The 22,306-nt window shown below is 57.2% G+C and overlaps 1 protein-coding gene across 3 annotated transcripts; it reads right to left on the bottom strand.

Moving 5' to 3' along the window:
- Positions 1-6,442: 6,442 nt before the first annotated feature.
- Positions 6,443-14,681, bottom strand: AMOTL2 (angiomotin like 2). Of its 3 annotated transcripts, none has more exons than XM_039696913.1 (10): positions 14,581-14,681; positions 12,811-13,577; positions 11,296-11,518; positions 10,052-10,196; positions 9,845-9,937; positions 8,937-9,232; positions 8,540-8,832; positions 8,210-8,421; positions 7,770-7,925; positions 6,443-7,600 (listed from the first exon to the last, which is right to left on the bottom strand). In XM_039696913.1, the coding sequence occupies exons 2-10, from the start codon at positions 13,488-13,490 to the stop codon at positions 7,542-7,544; spliced, it is 2,157 nt and encodes a 718-aa protein (XP_039552847.1). In that variant the 5' UTR covers positions 13,491-13,577; positions 14,581-14,681; the 3' UTR covers positions 6,443-7,541. The 3 variants fall into 3 exon arrangements, with proteins under 3 accessions (XP_039552847.1, XP_039552848.1, XP_039552849.1); XM_039696914.1 differs by having other exon boundaries at positions 7,770-7,913; XM_039696915.1 differs by having other exon boundaries at positions 7,770-7,910.
- Between the last annotated feature and the right edge of the window lie 7,625 nt (positions 14,682-22,306).

Here is a 22,306-nt window from a genome sequence, read left to right as displayed (position 1 = left end):
TATTTTTTTTTTCTCTAATTCCACCTTTTTTTTTTTGGAGGCAGCTGGAAAAAATAATGTTTTGGTTGCCTTGGAAACACACTCCTAAACTTTTGGTAGATCCAAGACATGCCTGGAGTTCCAGGATGGCCAGTCAGTGTGGTGGGGGCTTGCCCTCCCTTCCCAAAAGTGGCAGGAGCTGCTCTCCAGTGGCTCTGGACACACGTGGCCCTGACCTACCCTCTGTCCCGACCCCTGTTTACTCGGCAAATACAACATTGCTTACAAATTCCTGGGACATGCCATGGGATCTCTAGGCTGGGTAGTGTTACTTCATGCTGGACCCTGTGCAAGAAGGAAAAAAAAAAAAAACCAGGATCGCACTTTAAGGCTGTAAAAATGCGGGTGGGAATATTTTCCAGCCTGTGTCATTTTCCATCAGGGCCAAAATTCACATTCTGCCTTTCTCTGTTTGTGTTTTTCTCCTGAAACTTGGATTTTTATTTTTTTTTTTTAATTCTCCAGCTTTCTCAAATGAAAAATTAGGAGATTCAAGGAAAATTATTCTCTCCCCTCACCGTGTTTCAAGGAAACTTTGTACATATACAGTTTCAAGTGTCAGGAGTTAAAACTTTCCTTGGGCCTGAAGCCAAATGTTTTCCCGAAAATTCAGTGTTTCTGTGATTTTCTAGGAAAATGGGATATGGGCCCCTTCTCTTTCGTTAACCAACATACATTCTTTAATGCTTGTTTATTCAGAAGGGTTTCAGCTCCAAAGAGGGGAGGAGAGGAAAGGAAAATCACAATGAAATGTTTCCCCTGCAGTGGGCAGAGAAACCAAACATCCAATTTTTCCTGGAAGGAAGAAGACAAGTTTTTTTAATTAAAAAGAAAAAGAAAGAAAAAAAATCACTAAAACACCCCAAGGCACTTCTGTATGAGAAAACACTTGAAACTGAAGTTTCACTTGAAATGGCCTGAGCAGCATTAGTGTGCAATGACTCTGTACTGGGAGAGAGAGACCTGGGAAATGAAGCTGGGTGAGTTTTAAGGGCTTTCCCTGCCTGGAGTGATGGCTCCAGCCATCTCCATCTCCTGCAGCTGGATGTTGTTTCCCCTCCAGCTGAGGAAGTGCCCTTTCCAAGCCCCTTTGTTTCCAAATGAGCTTCTAATGACCACAGTTTTTCTCCATCCAGTTAATTAATCCCTGGTTCCCTCCAGATATTATTCCAGAGCATGTTGCAGCACCCTGTGGCGGGACATGGCCCATCACCCCAGGGACTTGCCCTTCACTCCATGCTGCATCCAGCCCTGAGTGCCAGGACCTGCCACAAACCTCTCAAATTTTCCTGCTGCCACCAAACTCAGCAAGCAACCAAAAAAACCCCCATTAGATCTAGCAGGTTGCCTTTCCTTTCCTTTCCTTTCCTCCCCTTTCCCCTTTCCCCTGCTCTGTCTGGCCCCTGCCACCCTCTGCCCAAGGCCCTGCTCCAGGGAAGCTTTCTGAGGGAAGATGAGGAGGCAGGAAAGGGAAGGAAGGAGTCTCAGACCTGTCAGGGAACCTGTGAAGGGAGCCAGGGAACACGTGCTGCCTGCAAGGCCTGGGTGCTCAGGCTGTTCTCCTGTCCCTCTCAGCTCCCAGCTGCCCACACCATCCCTGGACACACTTTCCAGCTCCTGGGGATGAAGTGAGGAGGCAGAATCCCATGTCCCAGATATCCATGTGAGCTGCACCCACCAGAGCCCCACACCCCAGCCAGTGCCTTCAGCATCCCTGGCCACCTGCAGCATCCCCAGCACCTCAGTGATCCTCAGAACCACAAGGCTCCCCAGCATCTTTGAGCATCCCAAACCTCCTCCAGCATCCCCAGCTCCTCCAGCATCCCCAGCACCTCCAGCATTCCCAGCTCCTCCAGCATTCCCAGCATCTCCAGAATCCCCAGTGCCTCCAGCATTCCCATCCTCCTCCAGCATTCCCAGCTCCTCCAGCATTCCCAGCTCCTCCAGCATCTCCAGAATCCTCAGCACCTCCAACATCCCCAGCACCTTCAATATCCCCAGCACTTCCAACATCCCCAGCACCTCCAGCATTCCCAGCTCCTCCAACATCCCCAGCTCCTCCTGCATCCCCAGCATCTCCAACATCCCCAGCACGTTCAGCATTCCCAGCTCCTCCAGCATTCCCAGCTCCTCCAGCATCTCCAGAATCCTCAGCACCTCCAACATCCCCAGCACCTTCAATATCCCCAGCACTTCCAACATCCCCAGCACCTCCAGCATTCCCAGCTCCTCCAGCATCCCCAGCACCTCCAGCATTCCCAGCTCCTCCAGCATTCCCAGCACCTCCAGCATTCCCAGATCCTCCAGCATCCCCAGCACTTCCAACATCCCCAGCTCCTCCTGCATCCCCAGCACCTCCAACATCCCCAGCACGTTCAGCATTCCCAGCTCCTCCAGCATTCCCAGCATCTCCAGAATCCCCAGTGCCTTCAGCATCCCTATCCTCTGGCATCCCCAGTGTCTCCTCCAGCATCCCCAGGTTCTCTAACATCCCAGCATTTCCATCCTCCTCTGGCATCTCCATCCTCCTCTGGCATCCCCAATCTCCTCCGGCATCCCTAACACCTCCCTGAGCATCCCTAGCTCCCGATCCAGGGGAGGAGATGAGCAGGATGCCGGGCAGGCCGGATCCTGGCCAGCACTGGCCAGCGCTGCGCCACCAGCAGGCTCAGCCCCGAATTCCATGGTTGCCGGCCACGGGGAGCAGCGGGAGCGGCAGCCGGAGCACGGCCGGGGAGAGGGTGCGAGCAGAGGCAGCCGGGGAGCTCATCCGCCTGGTTTTTCAAGGTCACAGAGGTGGTGGGAAGGAAAGAACAGAGTGCGAGGAAAAAAAAAAAAAAAGTTGACTCAGAAACCGCAGGGAATTTTTTGCCTTTTTAGAATACTGGGAAGAGAAAAAATAGCCGCAGTTATTCAAAGCATCCAGGATAATAACAGCCTGTTTACTGTTTGCATGCAAAGATGGCAGGCAGGCAGCACAGCGCAGGGAACAGGAATGAGGAATTCGCCGCGCTCGCGCCGCGGGTCCGACCGCTTCTGCTGAGCCCAGCAAAGCCCAGTGGTGATCCTGGCTGTGACAGCAGGAGCTGGGCAGCCCCTCGGTGACACCTGCACAGCCCCCACCTCCCAAGGGTCCTGCAGGAAGGGTCTCGGGCGGCCCTGGGGCTGGGGATGATGGGGACGGAGATCCCAAGCTGGAACGGGCTCCGAGGCTGAGTGGATGGAGCATCCTGGACGGTGTCATGGCCAACCCCAAAATAACGACCCCCATCCTGCCATCCCATCCCTGCCACCCAGGAATCTCCAGCCACCCCCTCGCAGGGTGATGGGAAGCCAGAGGGACAGGGGACAAGGGCTGAGGACACAGGGATACAGAGATGGAATACAGAGGGGTGCAGGGTCAGGGGAATGCCAAAATCGAGACATGCTGGTGTTCTGAAGGGAGGCGATACCTCAGGGTGGCTCATTCTGCAATGGAATGCAAATCCCGATGAAAGGAATTCGGGAAGGGAGCGTTGACCCCCTGGCAGAAGAAAGCCAGGGGGGCACCCTCCAACAAGCTCTGGACACAGAGAGGAGCCTGGAAGCTTGGGGGACCTCCGGGAAAGGGGTGGGATGAGAGAGGGAGGGAGGGGGAAGGGAAGGGTTCAGCAGGACCAGCGGGGAGAGCTTCATTCCTGCCGGTCCGACGAGCAAGCCGGGACTTGAGGCGAGAGAAAGCGCCCGGTTTGCCTGACTGGTTTGCTGGGAAGCGGCTGCAGGGCTGGCCCACAGCCTTGGCAGACTTCCCCCACGAGGATCAGGATTGTTTGGAAGGAGGGGTGAAATTCGCTTTCTCCCAAATTCCAGTGAGGATTTTTTTTGGTTTTTAAACAGTTTTCCGTACGGAGAGTGTGATGAGCTTGTCTTTCCCCATTCAGCTCCAGCACTCAGCAATGGAAAAGGAGTGGGGATGCACATGGAGATGAGGAACCAGGGCCCATAAAGGACATGACAATATTCAAAGAGCTCCAAGGACCAAGTTCCAGTGTTCTCCATAGATAAATGAGGAAAAGCAGGAACCACAGCTGCAGAGAGGCTGCTGTGGTGTGGCACCAAGGGAATGAGGTGTTCCACCAAGGAATGGGACTTGGTGGACAGCCAGGGAGCCCCAAGTGAAATCCTTGGCCTTGTCCCAGCCCACTGTGACCACAGAGGGACCAGAACTCCCCAGACAGCCCTGGAGCAGCAGAGCCATCTCCGTGTCACCCACAAGAGCTGCTGCCCCAGGATAGGGCATCCCACCCAAAGCCACCAAAGTGACACTGGTGGCACTTGGAGCACAGCCTGCTGGCCCTTGGATGCAGGGATACAGGTATGGAGAGATGAAGGACACAGAAACAGAAGGACACAGGGCTGCAGGGACACGAGGATACAAGGATCAAGGACACAGAGATCACAGGGATGGGAGCAGGAGGTTTGGCTGCCATGTGGTATTTCAGCTGTGCCATGGTGACAGGGACATGGGATAAAGGACAGTGGGCCCAGGCAATGCTGATGGTGAAATCCAGGGAGATGGTGTGGGAAGGGCAGACGGAAATGCCTGTGGGGACAGAGCAGGTGATAACTCACCCCCACAGCAGCTTCCATGGCCAAGGTGTGCAGCTCCTTTGGGATGTTGCCCTGGCTGAACAGCATCCCCACCAAAGCACACAGCTCCTGAAAAGTGTGGCAGGAGGAGCTGGGACCTCCTGCTCTACCTGCTGGATTTAGGAATCCTCTCCCTACGGCCCAATTCCTGTATCCACAGGTGGGCTTTGTACTTTTTTCTGAGTGCCAGACACTGAGAGCTCTGTGGGTGAGGATCAATGGGTAAAGCTCTCAACAGGAGCCCATTCCCTGAATCCCTGCTCCCAGAAATCTCCCTGCAAAGAGCCAGACCTGCAGCCAGGCCATTCTACATCCGGATTCGGGTAAATAAAGCATGGGGTGTGAGAGCTGAGGTATGCCAGGAATGCTGCCGGCCTTCCCGGGCTCTGGAGCAGGAGCTGGGGGAGGCAGGGCAGGTACAGCCCTGGCTGGAGGCACCAGAATCCCCCAGACATATTCCGGACCTCAGCAGTTCCCTGTGAGCCTCCCACCCTGTTCTTCCCATCCCTGGCCCCGTTTCAGGTCCTTTTCAGCTTTCTGCATGGGCAGAGCTTATTTCCCTGCTCACAACACCCAGGAGGAGCCATTGGTGCATAGGAGAATCCCAGCTCCAAGCTTCACATTGCTCCAAGTCTCCCTAATCTGCTCCTCAGGAATGGACACCTGTCCCACAGCCATAGAAAGACCCAAATTTTCATTTTTTAGCCATATTTCTTCCAGATTCCTGAGTGGGAAGGTTTGGACTCAGCTGGGATTCAGCATCACTGACCCACCAGGACCAGTGATCCTCAATGAAGTCCTAAGGCATCCTGCCCAGGGCAGGGATGGAATCACCATCCTTGGAAGAGTTGAAAAACATGTAGATGGGGTACCTGGGGACATGGCTTAGTGGTGCCTTTGGCAGTGCTGGGTTAAGTCAGACTTGATGTTCTTGAGGTGCTTTTCCAACTTAAACAATTTCATGATTCCATGAAAGAGCTGGCAGCAAAACTGATTTTTGATGCTGTTGTTCCACATAATCCAAGCTAAACCCTGTTGCACAAGAGCTCCTGGTACCCAGGGACAGCAGGATAGCAAAGATGAGCTCCCAGTTAATGCCAAGGGGTGGCACAAAGGGAAAGCCTTGGCTTGGCTGGAGATGGCAGAGTCCCCAGGGATGTTCCCTGGGAAGCATTAATGCCACAGTTATCAGAAAATAAAAGTCCAATCCCTGGAAAACTTCTGGTCTTCTGGAAGATCAAGGAGCCAGGCAGAGTGGGAAGGGCCTGGCGATGGCTGACAAAGGCAAGGAGAGCTTGGGAACCAGGTCCATCCGTGCTGGAAGACATCAGGGAGTCCCTCTGCAGGGGCTGAGGAGGGCAGGAAGGGGTTTTGTGAGGAAGAGGAGGACAATCCCATCAGGATGCAGTTATGGAATGCAGAGATCAAGGAGAGCAGGGTGCAAGGACTGAGGACACAGGGATGCAGGGTCACGAGGATGCAGAAACCAAGGACACGGGGATGCAGGGATGCCAGAGCAGGGAGGAAACCACACCAACACTTTTAGGCAACTCCATCCTTTTCCCCCATAAAGGTGAGGGGAATGGGATCCCAATAGGATTTTGGGGAATGCAGAAATGCTCTTTAACATTTTTCCTCTCTCCCATGCATCTGCACCCCAAATCTCTGCCCTGAGGAGCTGGGAAGGATATGTGAACCAGCCCTTCCAAACCCCCTTCCTATGGTGGCACCTCCACCTCTCTGCATTTCATGGAAAAAAAAGAGAATCCATGGATCAATATTTGGGTTTTTTTATTAAAATATTGTTATACCAAGTGGAATGCTACAGCAATCTCGGTATAGGGTGGCATAACGAAACAGCCAGGTTTATGTTTAAATACTTAAAGATAACTTAAAACGCACAAACGAGAACTTGTCGTCTTTGGCAGGAAAAAAAGTTCACAGCACGAAAAAAATACTTAAAAAGAAATACCAATATTAATATAAAATATATTAAGTCATGGGGGTTGGGGTTTTTTTTTCCTCTTTCATAATTTTTTGTTTCTTTTCCATTTTGTAAACAATGCACGAGAACCGAACGCATTTTTTACATGTCTGGGGAGAGAAAAATAAAAAATGCAGTTGGCCAGCAAATGCATATGTTGAAAGGGGAAAGAAATAAAGAAAAATATATATATTTACACGAAGGGCGAGGATGGGAAGCTCCAAGGAGCAGGATGTTGGTGCTGGCTACGGGCAGAAGCCAGCTGCCAGTAGCCAGGGGATGCAGCCAGGAGAAGAGTGGCACATCCCCCTGCCTCCATCAGCACCCTCGGAGCCTTTCACCTCTGCTTTTCCTCCACCCTTCATCCCCTCCATTGTCATTTTTGTTTCACTGTCACCCCATCACAAAGCCCTCGCCCACCCGTGACAGGCAGGGTGCGGGTGATGGAAGTTTGGTGCTCCCAGTGCTTGGTTTGGCCACGTGGATGGGGGTGGTCGAGGGGACCCACAGAGGAGCCCTCTCAGCTCTGCCCTGGTGCAGAGACTCCAGCTTGTGGGCACAGTTCGGGCGATCAGAGGGATTTTGCAGTCAGAACCCAAGCACCTGGGTGGGTGCAGATGGCCAAGACCCAGAAGTGGGAGCTGGGATGGGGATGAAGTTGGGACAGAGCCAGGATGGAGCCACGGCGGGGTCCCCGGGCTCCAGCGCGCCCTGCGCAGCCAGGGACCCGTGTGGGCACTGAGGGGGACAGTGACCCTGCCACAGTCACTGCCGAGACGGCTGAGGGGACACCGCTGAGCTCCCGGCTCGGCCCCTCCTTCCCAGATGCTTCTCCTTCCGACGTGCTGGCAGGAGGGGTGTGGGAGCCACTGGGCAGCCCCGGGTGGCTTTAAATCAGGATCTCCACCATGTCAGACAGGTCCAGGGCTCTGGCAGCAGCCGAGCTCTCTGCAGGGAAAGAAAGGATTTACAGGGATTCAAACCCACCCAACTCAACTGGGGCCTCAAAAATGCCTTAAAAAATTGCTGATGCTTGTGCAAATCCCTTCCCAGGGATGCTAAGCCCACGTGCTGGGCCATCCCAGCTCCCTGCCCCGTGCCATCTGGGGGGACTCACCCAGAGCTGCGGTGCCCTCGCCCTGCTCGCTGCTCCCGGCTGCTCCGTCTGTCTGCGTGCTGCCGTCCTTGCTGCCGTGCTTTGAGTGGGATGGCAAGGGAAGGGCACTGGACACTGCTGTCCCTTCAGTGGTGGCTTTGCCTGCTGGAGGAGACTCTGTTAGGGATTCAAGGTAAAGCATTCAAGTTTTTAAGGCCAGATTAGACAGGGCTTGAAGCAACCTGGTTTAGTGGAAGGTGTCCCCGCCCATAGGAGAGGGTGGAACAAGAGGAGCTGAAAGGTCCCTTCCAACCCAAACCATTCTGAGATTCTGTGATTGCTGGCTGGCCATGGAGGAATCACCCCTCCTAAGCTCTCTAACTCCAAAACCAGAGGGGAAAATTGCAAGCAGGTCCCCACCACCAAGTGAAGGTAGGGAGCAGGCGGGTGTCCCCATTTACCTGTGCTGCCACGGGAGCTGCCCTCGGATGCCCGCTCACTCTGGCCAGCCCCTGGCCAGCTTGGGGCGGCAGAGGCAGCGAAGATGGAGGGCACGGATTTGGCCGGCCGCAGGGAGCCCTGAAGGGCTTTGCTGGGGTCCCTCCGCGAGCGCTGCTGCAGGACCTTGATGACAGCGTCCTTCTCCAGGATTTGGGCATGAAGAGCTTTTAACCTGGAGAGGAAAAAAGGCAGAAGCTGCAAGAGGAGCTGGATGGGAAGAAGAGGATCCAGGCACTGCCCAACCAAAAAGCTTGATAGGGGCCAAATGCCTCTGGCAAGGTGGGACCAACCTGTTCTCCATCTCCTGGTGCTTGTGGCTGGCCAGGAGAAGGTCCTCGTTGAAGCTGCTGTTGGGGGAGTGCCGTGGGGAGTGGCTGATGAGGGTGGTGTCGCGCTGGGCGGCTGCCGTGGCCGCGGCGTCCATGGCGAACTGGCGCATGGTGCACTCCTCCAGGTACTTCTGCTCCCACTTGGTCATGTCGGCCTCCAGCGCCAGGATCTTCTCCTCCCTCTCCCTCAGCTGCTCCGACAGCGTGTGGGCGCTCAGCTCCGGCGTCCCCGCGCCCGCGGTGCCCGCCTGCCTCTGCAGCAGCCAAAACAAAGCCCCAGTGAGGATGAGGAGGTGCTGGGAGGACGCAGAACCCGCCGTGTGCCTCGCTGGAGCCGCCGTGGCTCACCAGCACCCACCTGCTGAGCCCGCAGCATCTTCAGCTCCTGCTCCAGGCGGGTGCGGAGCCGCAGCTCCAGCTGCTCCCGCTTCTCGCAGGCGGCCTGGAGCTGCCCCAGGGCTGCCTGCAGCCGCTCCACCTTCTCCACGTAGGCTCGCTTCTTGCGGAGCTCGGCCTCTGCCTTGGCTGCCCGCGCCTGGGCGCTGCCCAGCGCCTGCTCCAGCAGCTCTGCCCGCCGCCGCTGGTCCTCATTGGCGCTGCGCAGCAGGGACACCTCGCGCTCCAGCTTCTCCTTCTCCTGCTGGTGCTCGTAGCCTGCAAGGGAACCCCACAAATCTCACACATTCGGCTTCCCTAAGGCTGGTCCGTGAAGCACAGTGGGGATTCTTTGCCATGCCAGCCCTTCCTCCAGTTCTTCTATCAAACAGGGGGTCAGGGGCATTCCAGCCACTTGGGCAGATGGCCAAAAGCCTCCACGTGCCAAATTCCAGCCCAAATTTTAGCTTAGGAAGGCTGAAACCTGCCTGGCGTGAATCCAGACACCTTAGGGTAGGGGATGCAATTCTGCCTACTAACACAAATATCACGTCTCTCCGCTAAAATTTAAGTACATTCTCTCCCAAAAAAGCCCAGGCTGGCAGGGCTGCGAAGTGCAGGAGGGAGGAGGGAGAGAACGGCCGGGCTGGCGTGGGGCGGGAGTGCGGGCTCGGTGCTGGAAGAGCCGGAGCTGCGGCAGGAATGTGGGGAATGCGGGTCACGCCGCCGGCCGGCCGCCGGGATTAATGGCTCGAGTCCAGCGCCAAGAACTGCTCCGTCCTCCCTGGGGAAGGGCGAGAGCTGCCGCCGACACCCGCCTCCTCCTCCAGCCGAGCCCTGCTCGCAGATGCCAGGGGAGCCGGGCAAGGACGGGTGTCCCCCAGGACTTACTCTGTGCCAGGAGTTTGGCCACGCTGCCCTGGTTGCTCTCCTGGTTTTCCTGGTTCTTGCTGGCCAGCTGCTTGTTCGCCGATTCCAACCGCTCTGGTCCAAAAGAATCAAACCCAATTAAGATTTAAATACAAGATTTTGGCTGGAGGAAGGGGGGAAAGCCTGGTTTCCCATGGAAACAGCTGGGGGACACAGAGGGTCCCTCACCTTTCAGGTCTCGGTTGAAATCCTGCAGCCGTCGCATCTCACAATCTCTCTTGTTCCTCATGGCTTTCTCCAAGGCTTCCCGCTTGGAAGACGCCTTGACGAGGTTTTCGTAATCCTCCGAGATGCGCTGGATCTCGCTCTCCAGCTGGGGTGGAGGAAGGGACAAGCCAGGGTTAGATATTCATGGAATGAGGAAAGGGAGATACCAGCCAAAGCCCAGCCGGGGTGCTCAGCTCAACCTGAGCTGCCTGAGGAGCTCAGTGCACCCCAAGCTGACCCCTCTGGGGATCTCCTCTGCTTGACATGATCCCGAGGTGTGCTAAAAAGTCTCTTTTCCCCAACCCAGCTGAAGAAGAAGTCTTCAGCTGTTGTTCTCAATATTTTCTGTCTGGCCTGCCAAGGTCTGTTCTGCAGGTCAGTCTGAGGCACACTGCCCACCCCTGGGCTGGTGTTGTCTTTTATACTTATTTGATATTTACAGTTATGTCCCAATACCTATCACCTATGTTAGACAGTGACTTTCTACTCTACACCAATCCCAAAGTGCCACCATCACCAGGAAGATGGAGGCTAGGAATAAGAAGGGAGAAGAACAGGACAATGACCAAATCCCCCCATTTTGCCCCCTGGACCCACACAGTAAAATTCTTTTAAATTTTGCCTTTTGCCCTGTGACAACTACTGTTATGTTATCTAAACTTTTGTGACCTTTAATTCTTCATACAAAGGTGGTAATTTGTTCCATGGGTCGAACTCAAAGCCACAGGGGTCTTTGGCTGCATGCCAGGGTCTCTCACCCCTCTGCCAGGGCTTCAAAGCCCCCTGGCTGGGGCTCAGATCATCCAGGACTGTCAGGGGGACATCCTGGGCTCTGACAGACCCCAGCACATGTTTTGGGGGGGAAAACTGGTTTTTTCAGTCTTTTCTCTTATGGAAGATTTTCTCCAGAGATTTTGGCTCTGCCATAGCCCAGGCACGGGGAACAGCCGCCCCTTGTAGACAGCCACACAAAGGGCTTTCTGTGGAGGCTGGGATGGGGGACAGGCAGAGGGAGAGGGTCACTGGAGAATGGGCTCCTTCTCCCCAACCCGGCTGCCGTGCCGCAGCTGCTCCGAGGGGAACAAGCCGCCAGAGGGAGGAGGAGAAAGGATTAAATCACTAAAGGGGGTGAAGAATTTTCACAGCAGCTGCTCCAGCATCGCCCCGGGCAGGAGGGACCCGGGAAGCTGCCACCATTCCCTCACCTTCTGGATGCGGCTCGCCTTCTCGGCACAGCTCTCCAGCTCCCGCCGCAGCTTCTCGCTCTCCCGCTGGAGCCTCTCGTTCTCCCGCAGCACGGCGTCTGCCCGGGCCAGGCGGCTGCCGGCCGACACCGCCTGGGCGCTGACCAGCGCCTCCACGCCGGCCGGCCCCAGCGCGCCCGGACACAGCGGCAGGAACGCGGCTGGCACCGAGCTGGGCAGCACCCTGCGGAGAGCGAGGAGGGGTGTCAAGGTTTGGCACGGGGGGAGAGCTGGCTGCAGCTCCAGCATCACATCAAGTATGTGCTGGTGCCTCCGAGTCACCGCAAAGGAGGTGGAAGTGCCTGTCCTGCTTTTTAGAACTGGGAAGCGCTCGATGTCTAAACACAAATCCCATCTTGCAGGGATGCCTTTGAGCTGACCCCTCCAGGACCTGGCCAGTGGGTCTGGATGGGCTCCCACCCCCCCAGGTGCCTCTCTTCCTGGGAATGCTGCAGGCAGCCTGCCATAGGATGCACCTTGGAAGGTGGCATTTTCCTTATTTTCTGTGCAAAGACTCCTGACAGGTCCTCACTGCCAAACTGTGGGTATGTCCTTTTTATATTTGGAAGAGCCAGGTCAGCCTGGCTGCCCCTTGTGCCACTGCTCCAGCATCCCACCTCACCATCCCTCCTGGAATACCCTGAGCAGGGTGGCTGTGCACGCCTGGCCCCGCTGCGCTCCCCCGCGGGCTGCCCGCCAAGAGCCTGCATTCCTGTGGGATGATATAGGAGCAAGGAAGAATAAATACATCTTCCTCGCAGCTCCCCTTCCCCTCTTTGTTCCCTGCAAGGAGAAGGTTTTCCTGCTGGAGATGCTATCGCTCTCTGCCTGGATAGATCGGCAGGGCTGGGAGCAGTGTGTCCTCCCGATGAGCCAACAATTCCCTTCTTCTCATCATTTTCCACGATGGAAGAGGTTGTTTCCAGTCCTCCTCAAATTCCAGGCAATGCCTGGACCCCCAGATGTCCATCTCACAGTCACCCTGGGGCTTTGCCACAGGCACTGGGCTGCCAAAGGGACCACAGACCACCTGGCACCAGCCCAGGCTCTGCTCAGCGGCAACTCCAAGTTACATGGACATTCCCAGCTCAGGCATGGGATTCTGTGGAGCAGGGAGCATATTTGTCTTCCACCCTGCCCCATACCTATTCCACATTTAGCTGTTTCCTGGGCTGCTTCCAGCTCCTAGATTATCCCCTAAGTTACCCCCAGCTCCCTGCTGGTGCATGGGGAGGAGGCAGGGCCTGCTGTGGGAGTGGGATTTTCTTCACTGGTTGGACAACCCCAACCATGCTGGGGGAGCCAGGGACAGGAGCAGAATGGGGGGCACCCAGCAGACCCCACGGCCTGGGCCAGCGAGGACAAAAGCAGCTGCTCCGGGCCCCCACTGCCCTTCACATCCTGCAAGTTCCAATCATCCATCCTGGACATTCCTGAGAGGCATCCAAAAGCAGAGCCCAGGAACCACAGTTTTACCTGATCTCAGGATGCTGAAACCCAGCACCTTCCCGGGAGCAGGGTCGGGCTTCAGCCAGGTAAGCGTCCTGGGAAGGGATCACGTAGGGATACTCCGGGGGCGGTCCCCGCGGCTCCGTGCCCTCGGGCTGCTGCCCGCGCAGGGGGGCGAGCTGCTGCCGGGAGAGCTGCGGGAAGCTGTGGGAAGCGCTGATGGGGCTCTGCGCCTTGGCCCCGTTCCTCTCCAGCGACATCCGCATCAGCCGCTCGCTCAGCGAGCGCACGTGGCCGTGCCTCAGCTCCTTCAGCCCCTCGTCGGGCCGCCGGGCCCCGCTCTCGGCCCGCAGCGCCGCGCCCCGCTGCGACGCCAGGAGCTGCGAGTGCGCCTTGGCCTCCTCGTAGGTGGGCAGCTCCTCGCCCTTGGGCGGGCACAGCCGGTAGACGCTGTTCTCCAGGTAGACGTGGTCGGAGTGATGCTCCTGGCCCTGCGGCTCCTGCCGCGTGGATTGCTGCACCATCTGGCTCTCCTCGGGGCTGAGGCTCTCCAGGGAGGAGCGGGGGCTCCCGGCGCCGCCGCCGCCGCGCAGGGCCTGCTGCTGGATGGCCAGCAGCGTGCGGTTCTCCGTGAGATTCCCATAGCGCAGCTGCTCCTGGATCAGGCGGTGCAGCACCGTGCCGTTCGAGTCCTCCGCCGTCCTCATGTCCGTCCGTGCCGGCGGCAGAGCCACGTTTCCACCCGACAAGGGCGTCCCGGGGGACCTCAACAGCGACCGGGCACGCCGAGACACCTGCGGGAGGGACAGACGGGAATGTTGGGAAGCAGTCGGGGCAGGACGCTCCGGATCCTGATGGACACGGGATTGTTTGCCAGGAATGCGGCCCGGACGTGCCGGAGGGGTGGGAGCCCGTGGCGGCAGCGGGAGAGCGGAGCAGCCTCCGCGGCGGGGTGGCCGAGCACCGGCACCGAGCGCGCCCGGGGCCGGGCTGGCTCCGGAGCTGGAGCCCCGTGGAGCCGGGACTGGCACTGGCCCACGGGACCGGGCACGGAGCCACCGGGAGATGGACAGGACCCTCCATCCACGGACCCGGAGGTCCTGGACTTGCAGAGGTGGCCCGGTGAAGGTCCTGGGATTTTTCCGTGGGGCGGGGGCTCTAGGTACCGTGGGGATGTTCCGGTCCCGTCTGGGAGGGTTCCAGGAAGGTTCCCAGTCCCTGGGGGTGGATCCGGCATGGGAGAGGGTCTTTGCCCCTGGAGGGTCCAGGTGCCGGGGGGGTGTGGGGGGGCGTCCCGGTCCCAGAGAGAAGGTCCCGGTTCTGGGGGCGCCCTTTTCCCGTGGAGGGATCCCAGTCCCGGCTGGGGGCTTCCTTGGGCCAGGGGGGTTCCACCCCAGTCGAAGAGTCCCAGCCCCAGGGGGGTGTCCCAGTCCCGGCCGGCAGGATCTCGGTCCAAGGGGGTCTCGGTCCCGGGATTGCTGGTCCGGGTGGGTCCCGGTGCCGAGGGAGGTCCCTATCCCAGCTGGGGGAATCCCGGCTCCGGGGGAGCGTCCTTTCCCCAGGGGGCATCCCCGTGCCGGGGGGGTCCCAGTGCCGTCGGGGGTCCCGATCCCTGTCGGGGGCGTCCCAGTGCTAAGGGGTTCCCTGTGCCGGGGGGGTGGGGGTGCCAGTACCGGGGAATTCCCGATCCCGCTCGGGGGAGGCCCCGGTGCCGGTCAGGGGGGTCCCGGTACGGGGGAACTCCCGGTACCGGGGGGGTCCCCGGTGCCGGTCGGGGGTCGCAGCGACGGAACTCACCGGGGCATGGCGGAGCGGAGCGGTGCTGCGGCGGCTCTGAGCGTCCCGGGGCCGCGGGGGCCGGGCCGGGCTTTGCTATGCCCGGAATGCGGGGCCGGTCCCGCCCCCTCCTTATGTCCCCCTCTTGGTATTTCACATCCCACTTCTTGCATCCCCCATCTCACATCCCCCCTCCTCACCTTCCCCCCTCCTTGCATCCCCTCTTCACGTCCCTCTCCTTGCATTCCTCCCTCCTTGTGTCCCGCATCCTCACACCCCCCTGGCTGGGGATGCCAGCTCCCTGTGGATGCAGCAATTCCTGCCAGCTCGTGTCTGCCTCGGCACATTTGAGTGTTCCCTGCTGCTCTCCCAGCCTCAGTTTCCCCTTTTGGGCTCTGCCACCCCCCTCCCTGGGAGGACACAGGAAACAATCAGGGGCTGAGCTCCCCATTCAAAGCACCCCGGCTCCTCTCTGGGGGGACACTGCGCACCCCCAGCCCCAAAGCACTGAAACACCAGCCCTGTCTCAGCACCCCCAGCCCCAAAGCAGTGAAACACCGGCCCCAAAGCAGTGAAACACCAGCCCTGTCTCAGCCCCGGTGCCCCCGGCTGCCGGTGCAGAGTCCAGAGACGGCAGATGGCCGAAGGGGAGGCGGCGGGGAGAGGCAGGTGCAGGGGAAAATTGCTTATTAGCTCCGGGACATTAAGCTCCCATTCTTTTGAGGGAACTTCTGACTGGCACATAGCCGGGAGGCTGATCTGGGGAGGGGGGCATGGGGGTCTCCAGCCTCATCTCCTCATTTTTCTGCTCCATCACATGCTGGTATCACCCCCGAGGCACCCAGGGTGCAATAGCAGGTGCAGGACTGCAGGCACAGCTCACTACCTCTGGGTTATATCCCAAAAAATGGGGGAAAAAATAAATCTCCAAAGTGTAGCAAGTACCAGACTCAAAGGCAAGGGAGCATGGAAAGAAAATGCAGAGAGATGGAGTCAGCGCTTGGAGGAAGAGGAGCACCTGGAAGCTCAATAAACAGATTTTCCAGCCCGGTTTTCCTAGTGACAAGACAAATCCTCATGGATGAAGGTTGAATTGTGGGAATTGGCACCCTGAAGCCCCAGTGAGGGTCTGGTTTTGTGTGGGGAGGAGACGAGAGCACAGCACTTGCCCCAAGCACGTGCAGAGTCTGGAAACACTGGGCCAGGCCCAGCGGATGGATGTTGCACCACTCCAACACACCAAGCCCAGCAGCATCTCTGCAAGGAGCCAGCTGTGGCTCTGCCCTGCTCTTTCCCAGGTGGATGGGGCTCCCCCTGAGCTCCAAGGGAGCAGCCCAGCTCCCCCAGCCCCCAGGGTTCCTCTCCTGGCTCATCCCCCCGGCCTTATCTATGGCTGTGTCATCCTGCTTCCCTTCCTATCTTAACATGCTCTATTTCTGGCAGCAGGAAACCCCTCCTGAGCTGATAACACCCCTCTGGAAAGTGATCTGAAGAGTTTCCTCTCCTTCTTTCTAATACTGGAGGTAAGAAAATCCTCAGCCTTTTTGTTTTCCCCAGGAGAAGGTGAAACAGCAGCCTGACCTGGGGGCAGTGGTGGGGGCACCTTTGGCTGCCTGCGGGGACCCTCTTCCCAGGTGGAGCATCCTGGGGGATGGGGCAGGGCCTCGGGACGTGGCTGGAGCCAGGGAAGCGCAGGTGCCGTGTCCCAGGCTCCGCGGGGTGACACACGGCTCCGCAATGCCAAACCCTCCCACTGACCTCAGCCCAGCCTTATCGCCGAGGCGTTGGAGCGGGGAGAGGGAGCCAAGAAAATACTCGTGGGATGAGGTCACCTCGGCTGTCTTCAGGCTCCCAAAATGCCTCAGCCCTCAGCCGTGCTGAGCCTGGAAAACTGGGGCATTGTGGGCAGAGGAAGGTGCCTGGGATGGAGAGGAGGTTTGCAGCCTCAGCACATCTCCTGGGGAGATGGTGACAGTGGTGGCAGCGTCCCATGACCCAGTGACAGCGTGCCGTGACCATGCTGATCCCCTCAAACCTCTCCATGGCAATTTTTTCTGATAAAGCTTCCTCCAGCTTTCCTCCTGCGAGGAAAACCTGCTTCTGTCCCAAACTCTGGATTTGGAGTTCAGGATTTGGAGTTCAAGAACTGCACAAGTGCTGTTTCCCAGTGCCAGGATTCCCCAGGCTGTCCCCAAAGGGAACTGCACCCCCCAAGGCAGCACCCCAGCCCTTCCCCTGCTCCCACCATCCCAGCCAGAGGGATCCTGTCCTCATGGAGATACCCCACAAGCTGCCAGGCTTGAGGCCAGCTCGTCTTCCCTGTCCTCTCTCTGAAATCTGCATCATTTTGGGGTGTCCCAGGTCTGATCCCCCCCAGGAATGTGTGACCTGGGGTGCTGCTGTGCAACAGGGTGAATTACATTCCCAAAACTCCAACAGGGAACACACCTCAGTGTGACTGGGGAGGACACGGGTGGGATTGGAATGCTCCTGCTTGTGCAAATTCCCACACTCCTGTTGCTGATATGGCTCTTCCTCAGTGGAGGAAGAAATGGAAAGATCCCTCTCTACCCAGGGAAAACCTTGGTAGACTCAGTGGGGACAGAGCTGGGGCAATGAGGGCACCAGGACTGATCCCATCTGACAGAGGCAGCCATCCCCAAGACAAGAATCCAGCACTGTCCCATCGCTCTGGGGACAGCCAGCTCCTCCACTCCTCAGTGTCTGTCCCAGAGTCAGACCCCTGAGACTCCCCTTTTTTCAGGGGAATGCTGGACCTGCCCCAGGTAAGGATCACAGAAAGTTGGACTGCTCCTGCTCCCCCCCTCCACTTTCTCCTGGGTTCTCTCTTTTATAGATCTTGAGATCCCATAGAGATAACCCAGGGCACAAACCCACTCCCAGGACCTCCTGCCACAGTTCTTCATCATTCACACACTCAGGGAGGTGATGCCACAGGCACCTTCACAAAGTTCCTCCTTAGGAATTTTGAGAGGGGAAAAATGTGGCTGAAAACAGGGCCAGGACCCTCCTCTTTCTCATCTTCCCTGCATTTTAATGCCCCTGAGTCATTTCCATTCCTGGATGTTAAATTGTTCTTTTCTGCTTTCCTTTATTTCCCTGTTTCCTGCGAGGGGTTTGTTCCTGACCTGCCAGCACCAGTGGGACCCGGTCCAGGGAATGCTGAGGAGATGCCAGCAGGGACAAAGGTGAAGCCCAGATCCCAGAAGCCACCAGCCCCAGGGGACACATCTCCTCATTTCCATAGCAAAGCCCCGCACTGTGGTTTTGCCGCCTTTGAGGAAATTTTCTCTTTTTCCTGAGAAATTCAAAGTGCGGGGTGTGATTTCCTGCCCACCTGGCAGGGAACCCCTGGGGAGGCTCCAGCCCCTGCCCCGGAGCTCGGGGGGGATGTGGGGTGACACTGAGACACCGGGCAAGTGTCACAGGCAGGTGGCCACCAGCAGCACCTCCTCACTGGCCACGTTTGACCCTGGAGCACATCCAGCTGGATGGGTGGCTCTGTGCCCCCTCCCCAGGGCCATGTGGGGGATCTGCACCCCAATTTGGAGCCACTCCTTGCAAAAGGAGGGGGCAGAACCCTGAGGGGCAGGGGAATGAATGCCAGACACCCCGGTCCCTGTTGCTCTGCAGGGATGAACATGAGCACACAGCACGTCTGGCTCCCTGAGGAATTTCACATCTTGCTGGCTGCGAGGAAAACCTGACAGGGATGCAGCCAGGGCAAAATCAGCTCAGTCTCGTGTTCCCAAACACAGAATAAGTGAGAAATATCTATGCTGGAAGAGCAACCCTGGCTGAGGAGAGAGAAATGGGCTGCTCACTGCAGTGCCCAGTGATGACACTTGAAAGGCAGGTTGGGCTGGGTGAGACAAGAAAGGGGAAGGACAGCATTGGGCAGGGTTGTTCTTCATCCCAGGATCCCAAAGGCAGCAGGAATTGTCACTGTCTTGCTGCTTCACCCACCTGCTGCTTGCTCTCTTGGGCTCCTACCAGTGCTGGGGCCTTCCAGGCACTCTGGTAATGAATCAGAGGGGCCTGGAGGCCACACAGAGTGGGACAGAGTGGGACAGAGCAGCTCTGCGTCACCTCTGGGGTCATTGCCAGCTGCATCCAAACACCAGAGCCATGCTGGCAGCCGTGTGGTGGTGAGAACACAAGGGAACAAGGTGGAGGTGACCTTGATGGCACTGAACAGCCCCTGGCACCACGGCAGTGGGGCTGTCACCAGCGTGGTCACAGCTGACAGGGCTGGATGGCTACAGGACACAATTTGTGTCATTGCCTGGGGACACAAAATGCCTGGGAAACACCCCTGACCCTCTTGCCATGAGTTTTTGGGCTGCTGTTGATGATGGCTGGGAGAGAGGCTGGAGTGGCCTCGGGACAGGTGTGGAGAGGGGACAGCAAAGAGCACCTGCATGGAGGGAGCACAGATGGTGCAGTGGAGGGGATGGAGCAGCAGCCCCAAACCCAGCACGGCCTGGGAAAGATGGAGCAGGGATGAACTGGCAGATGTGGAGAGACAGGCTCCAGAGGGACCCATCAGCAGCACCTCTGATATCAGCAGGACAAACAGGCAGGGCCTCAGGAGCAGGGAGAGGCTGCAGGGCTCTGCCCACACTGGCACCGCCGTGCCTGGCTGAAATGCTCTTTCACAGAATCACAGGGTGCCTTGGGCTGGAAGGGACCTTACAGATCATCTTCCTGTGGTCCAGGGAGCAGCCAGCCAGTGTGTCCTGAGCCCTCCTGCGTGTCCTGAGCCCTCCTGTGTGTCCTGAGCTCTCCTGTGTTCCTGAGCCCTCCTGTGTGTCCTGAGTGCTCCTTCCCACCCGTCCCATCTCCCACAGCTCAGCTGGGACAGACACACAGACCCTCCTTGGCTGTCTGCTCACAGTGCTCTGTTCCGGGCGCTCCTCACCCTGGCCCTGGCCCTGGCCCTGTCCTGGCACAGATCCTGCCTCTAGCAGTGGGCAAAAGCCAAGGGGAAAAGTGGGAAGACCAGAACCTGAAAATCACAGAGTGGTTTGGGTGGGAAGGGATCTCTAAGGGTCACCCAGTCCAATTCTCTGCCATGGGCAGGGATAGCTCCCACTATTCCAGGTTGTTTCCTGGAGCTCCTCACCCTGGCCCTGGCCCTGGCCCTGTCCTGGCACAGATCCTGCCTCTAGCAGTGGGCAAAAGCCAAGGGGAAAAGTGGGAAGACCAGAACCTGAAAATCACAGAGTGGTTTGGGTGGGAAGGGATCTCTAAGGGTCACCCAGTCCAATTCTCTGCCATGGGCAGGGATAACTCCCACTATTCCAGGTTGCTCTGAGCCCCATCCAGCCTGGCCTGGAACACTTCCAGGGATGGGGCAGCCACAACTTCTCTGGACAACCCGTGCCAGTGTTTCAACACCCTCATTGTAAAAATCTTCCTGCTAAATCTCACCATTTGCTCTAAAATGCCAAGTACTGCCCTCTCCCATGGCAAGTTTCCACCAGGCTCTGAAGGGCTCCTTGCTTACAGCAACAAGTTTGGGGCTGGCACTAGGGCTGGCAGCTCTTCCAGCTTTTTTCCCAAGCTGAGACCCTTCTGGGATCATGGGGACATGGGGACAGGCCCATGTGTGGCCTGCACAACACAGCACCAGTTCAGGATCCCACAGCCAGCTCCAGGCAAGCTCCGAGTTGGAACAGCAGCTAATTGGGACAAATTAGAGCCCTTTGGTCAAGAAAATGGAGCAGTTTTTGCTGCTCTTGGAACCCCTGTGCCACATCCAGGCAGAGCCTGTGACACCTGGAAGCCTCCAATGGGAACATGGAGAAACCCAGGAACACCAACAAGGTGATTCTTCTCTGCAGCCTCATCTGGCAGGGTCCATCTCCTGGAGAAACCTCTATCCATGGCAGGGGTGAACCTTCCCCTTCCCAGCCCAGCCAAGGTGGGAAGGTTTGGTTGGAATAAATGTCTTCCTTCTCAGCACAACCACGGTGGGAAGGCTTGGTTGGGACAAATCTCCTTCCCAGCCCAGCTGAGGTGAGAAGGTTTGGTTGGGATAAATCTCTCCCTCCTCAGTCCAGCCAAGCTGGGAAGGTTTGGTTGGAATAAACATCCCCCTTCCCAGCCCAGTCAAGGTGGGAAGGTTTGGTTGAGACAAATCTCCTCTTTTCCAGCTCAGCCAAAGTGGAAAGGTTTGGTTGGAACAAAATCCCCCTTCTTAGCCCAGCCGAGGTGGGAAGGTTTGGTTGAGACAAATCTCCTCTTTTCCAGCTCAGCCAAAGTGGAAAGGTTTGGTTGGAACAAAATCCCCCTTCTTAGCCCAGCCGAGGTGGGAAGGTTTGGTTGGGCTAAATCTCTCCCTCCTCAGTCCAGCCAAGCTGGGAAGGTTTGGTTGGAATAAACATTCCCCTTCCCAGCCCAGTCAAGGTGGGAAGGGTTGGTTGAGACAAATCTCCTCTTTTCCAGCTCAGCCAAAGTGGAAAGGTTTGGTTGGAACAAAATCCCCCTTCTTAGCCCAGCCGAGGTGGGAAGGTTTGGTTGGGCTAAATCTCTCCCTCCTCAGTCCAGCCAAGCTGGGAAGGTTTGGTTGGAATAAACATTCCCCTTCCCAGCCCAGTCAAGGTGGGAAGGGTTGGTTGAGACAAATCTCCTCTTTTCCAGCTCAGCCAAAGTGGAAAGGTTTGGTTGGAACAAAATCCCCCTTCTTAGCCCAGCCGAGGTGGGAAGGTTTGGTTGGGCTAAATCTCTCCCTCCTCAGTCCAGCCAAGCTGGGAAGGTTTGGTTGGAATAAACATTCCCCTTCCCAGCCCAGTCAAGGTGGGAAGGGTTGGTTGAGACAAATCTCCTCTTTTCCAGCTCAGCCAAAGTGGAAAGGTTTGGTTGGAACAAAATCCCCCTTCTTAGCCCAGCCGAGGTGGGAAGGTTTGGTTGGGCTAAATCTCTCCCTCCTCAGTCCAGCCAAGCTGGGAAGGTTTGGTTGGAATAAACATTCCCCTTCCCAGCCCAGTCAAGGTGGGAAGGGTTGGTTGAGACAAATCTCCTCTTTTCCAGCTCAGCCAAAGTGGAAAGGTTTGGTTGGAACAAAATCCCCCTTCTTAGCCCAGCCGAGGTGGGAAGGTTTGGTTGGGCTAAATCTCTCCCTCCTCAGTCCAGCCAAGCTGGGAAGGTTTGGTTGGAATAAACATTCCCCTTCCCAGCCCAGTCAAGGTGGGAAGGGTTGGTTGAGACAAATCTCCTCTTTTCCAGCTCAGCCAAAGTGGAAAGGTTTGGTTGGAACAAAATCCCCCTTCTTAGCCCAGCCGAGGTGGGAAGGTTTGGTTGGGCTAAATCTCTCCCTCCTCAGTCCAGCCAAGCTGGGAAGGTTTGGTTGGAATAAACATTCCCCTTCCCAGCCCAGTCAAGGTGGGAAGGGTTGGTTGAGACAAATCTCCTCTTTTCCAGCTCAGCCAAAGTGGAAAGGTTTGGTTGGAACAAAATCCCCCTTCTTAGCCCAGCCGAGGTGGGAAGGTTTGGTTGGGCTAAATCTCTCCCTCCTCAGTCCAGCCAAGCTGGGAAGGTTTGGTTGGAATAAACATTCCCCTTCCCAGCCCAGTCAAGGTGGGAAGGGTTGGTTGAGACAAATCTCCTCTTTTCCAGCTCAGCCAAAGTGGAAAGGTTTGGTTGGAACAAAATCCCCCTTCTTAGCCCAGCCGAGGTGGGAAGGTTTGGTTGGGCTAAATCTCTCCCTCCTCAGTCCAGCCAA

This window comes from Passer montanus, unplaced genomic scaffold (genome assembly GCF_014805655.1).
Source record: "Passer montanus isolate IOZ18808 unplaced genomic scaffold, ASM1480565v1 scaffold115, whole genome shotgun sequence".
NCBI classification, from domain to species: Eukaryota; Metazoa; Chordata; class Aves; order Passeriformes; family Passeridae; genus Passer; species Passer montanus.
This window is presented reverse-complemented; position numbering and strand designations above follow the sequence as displayed.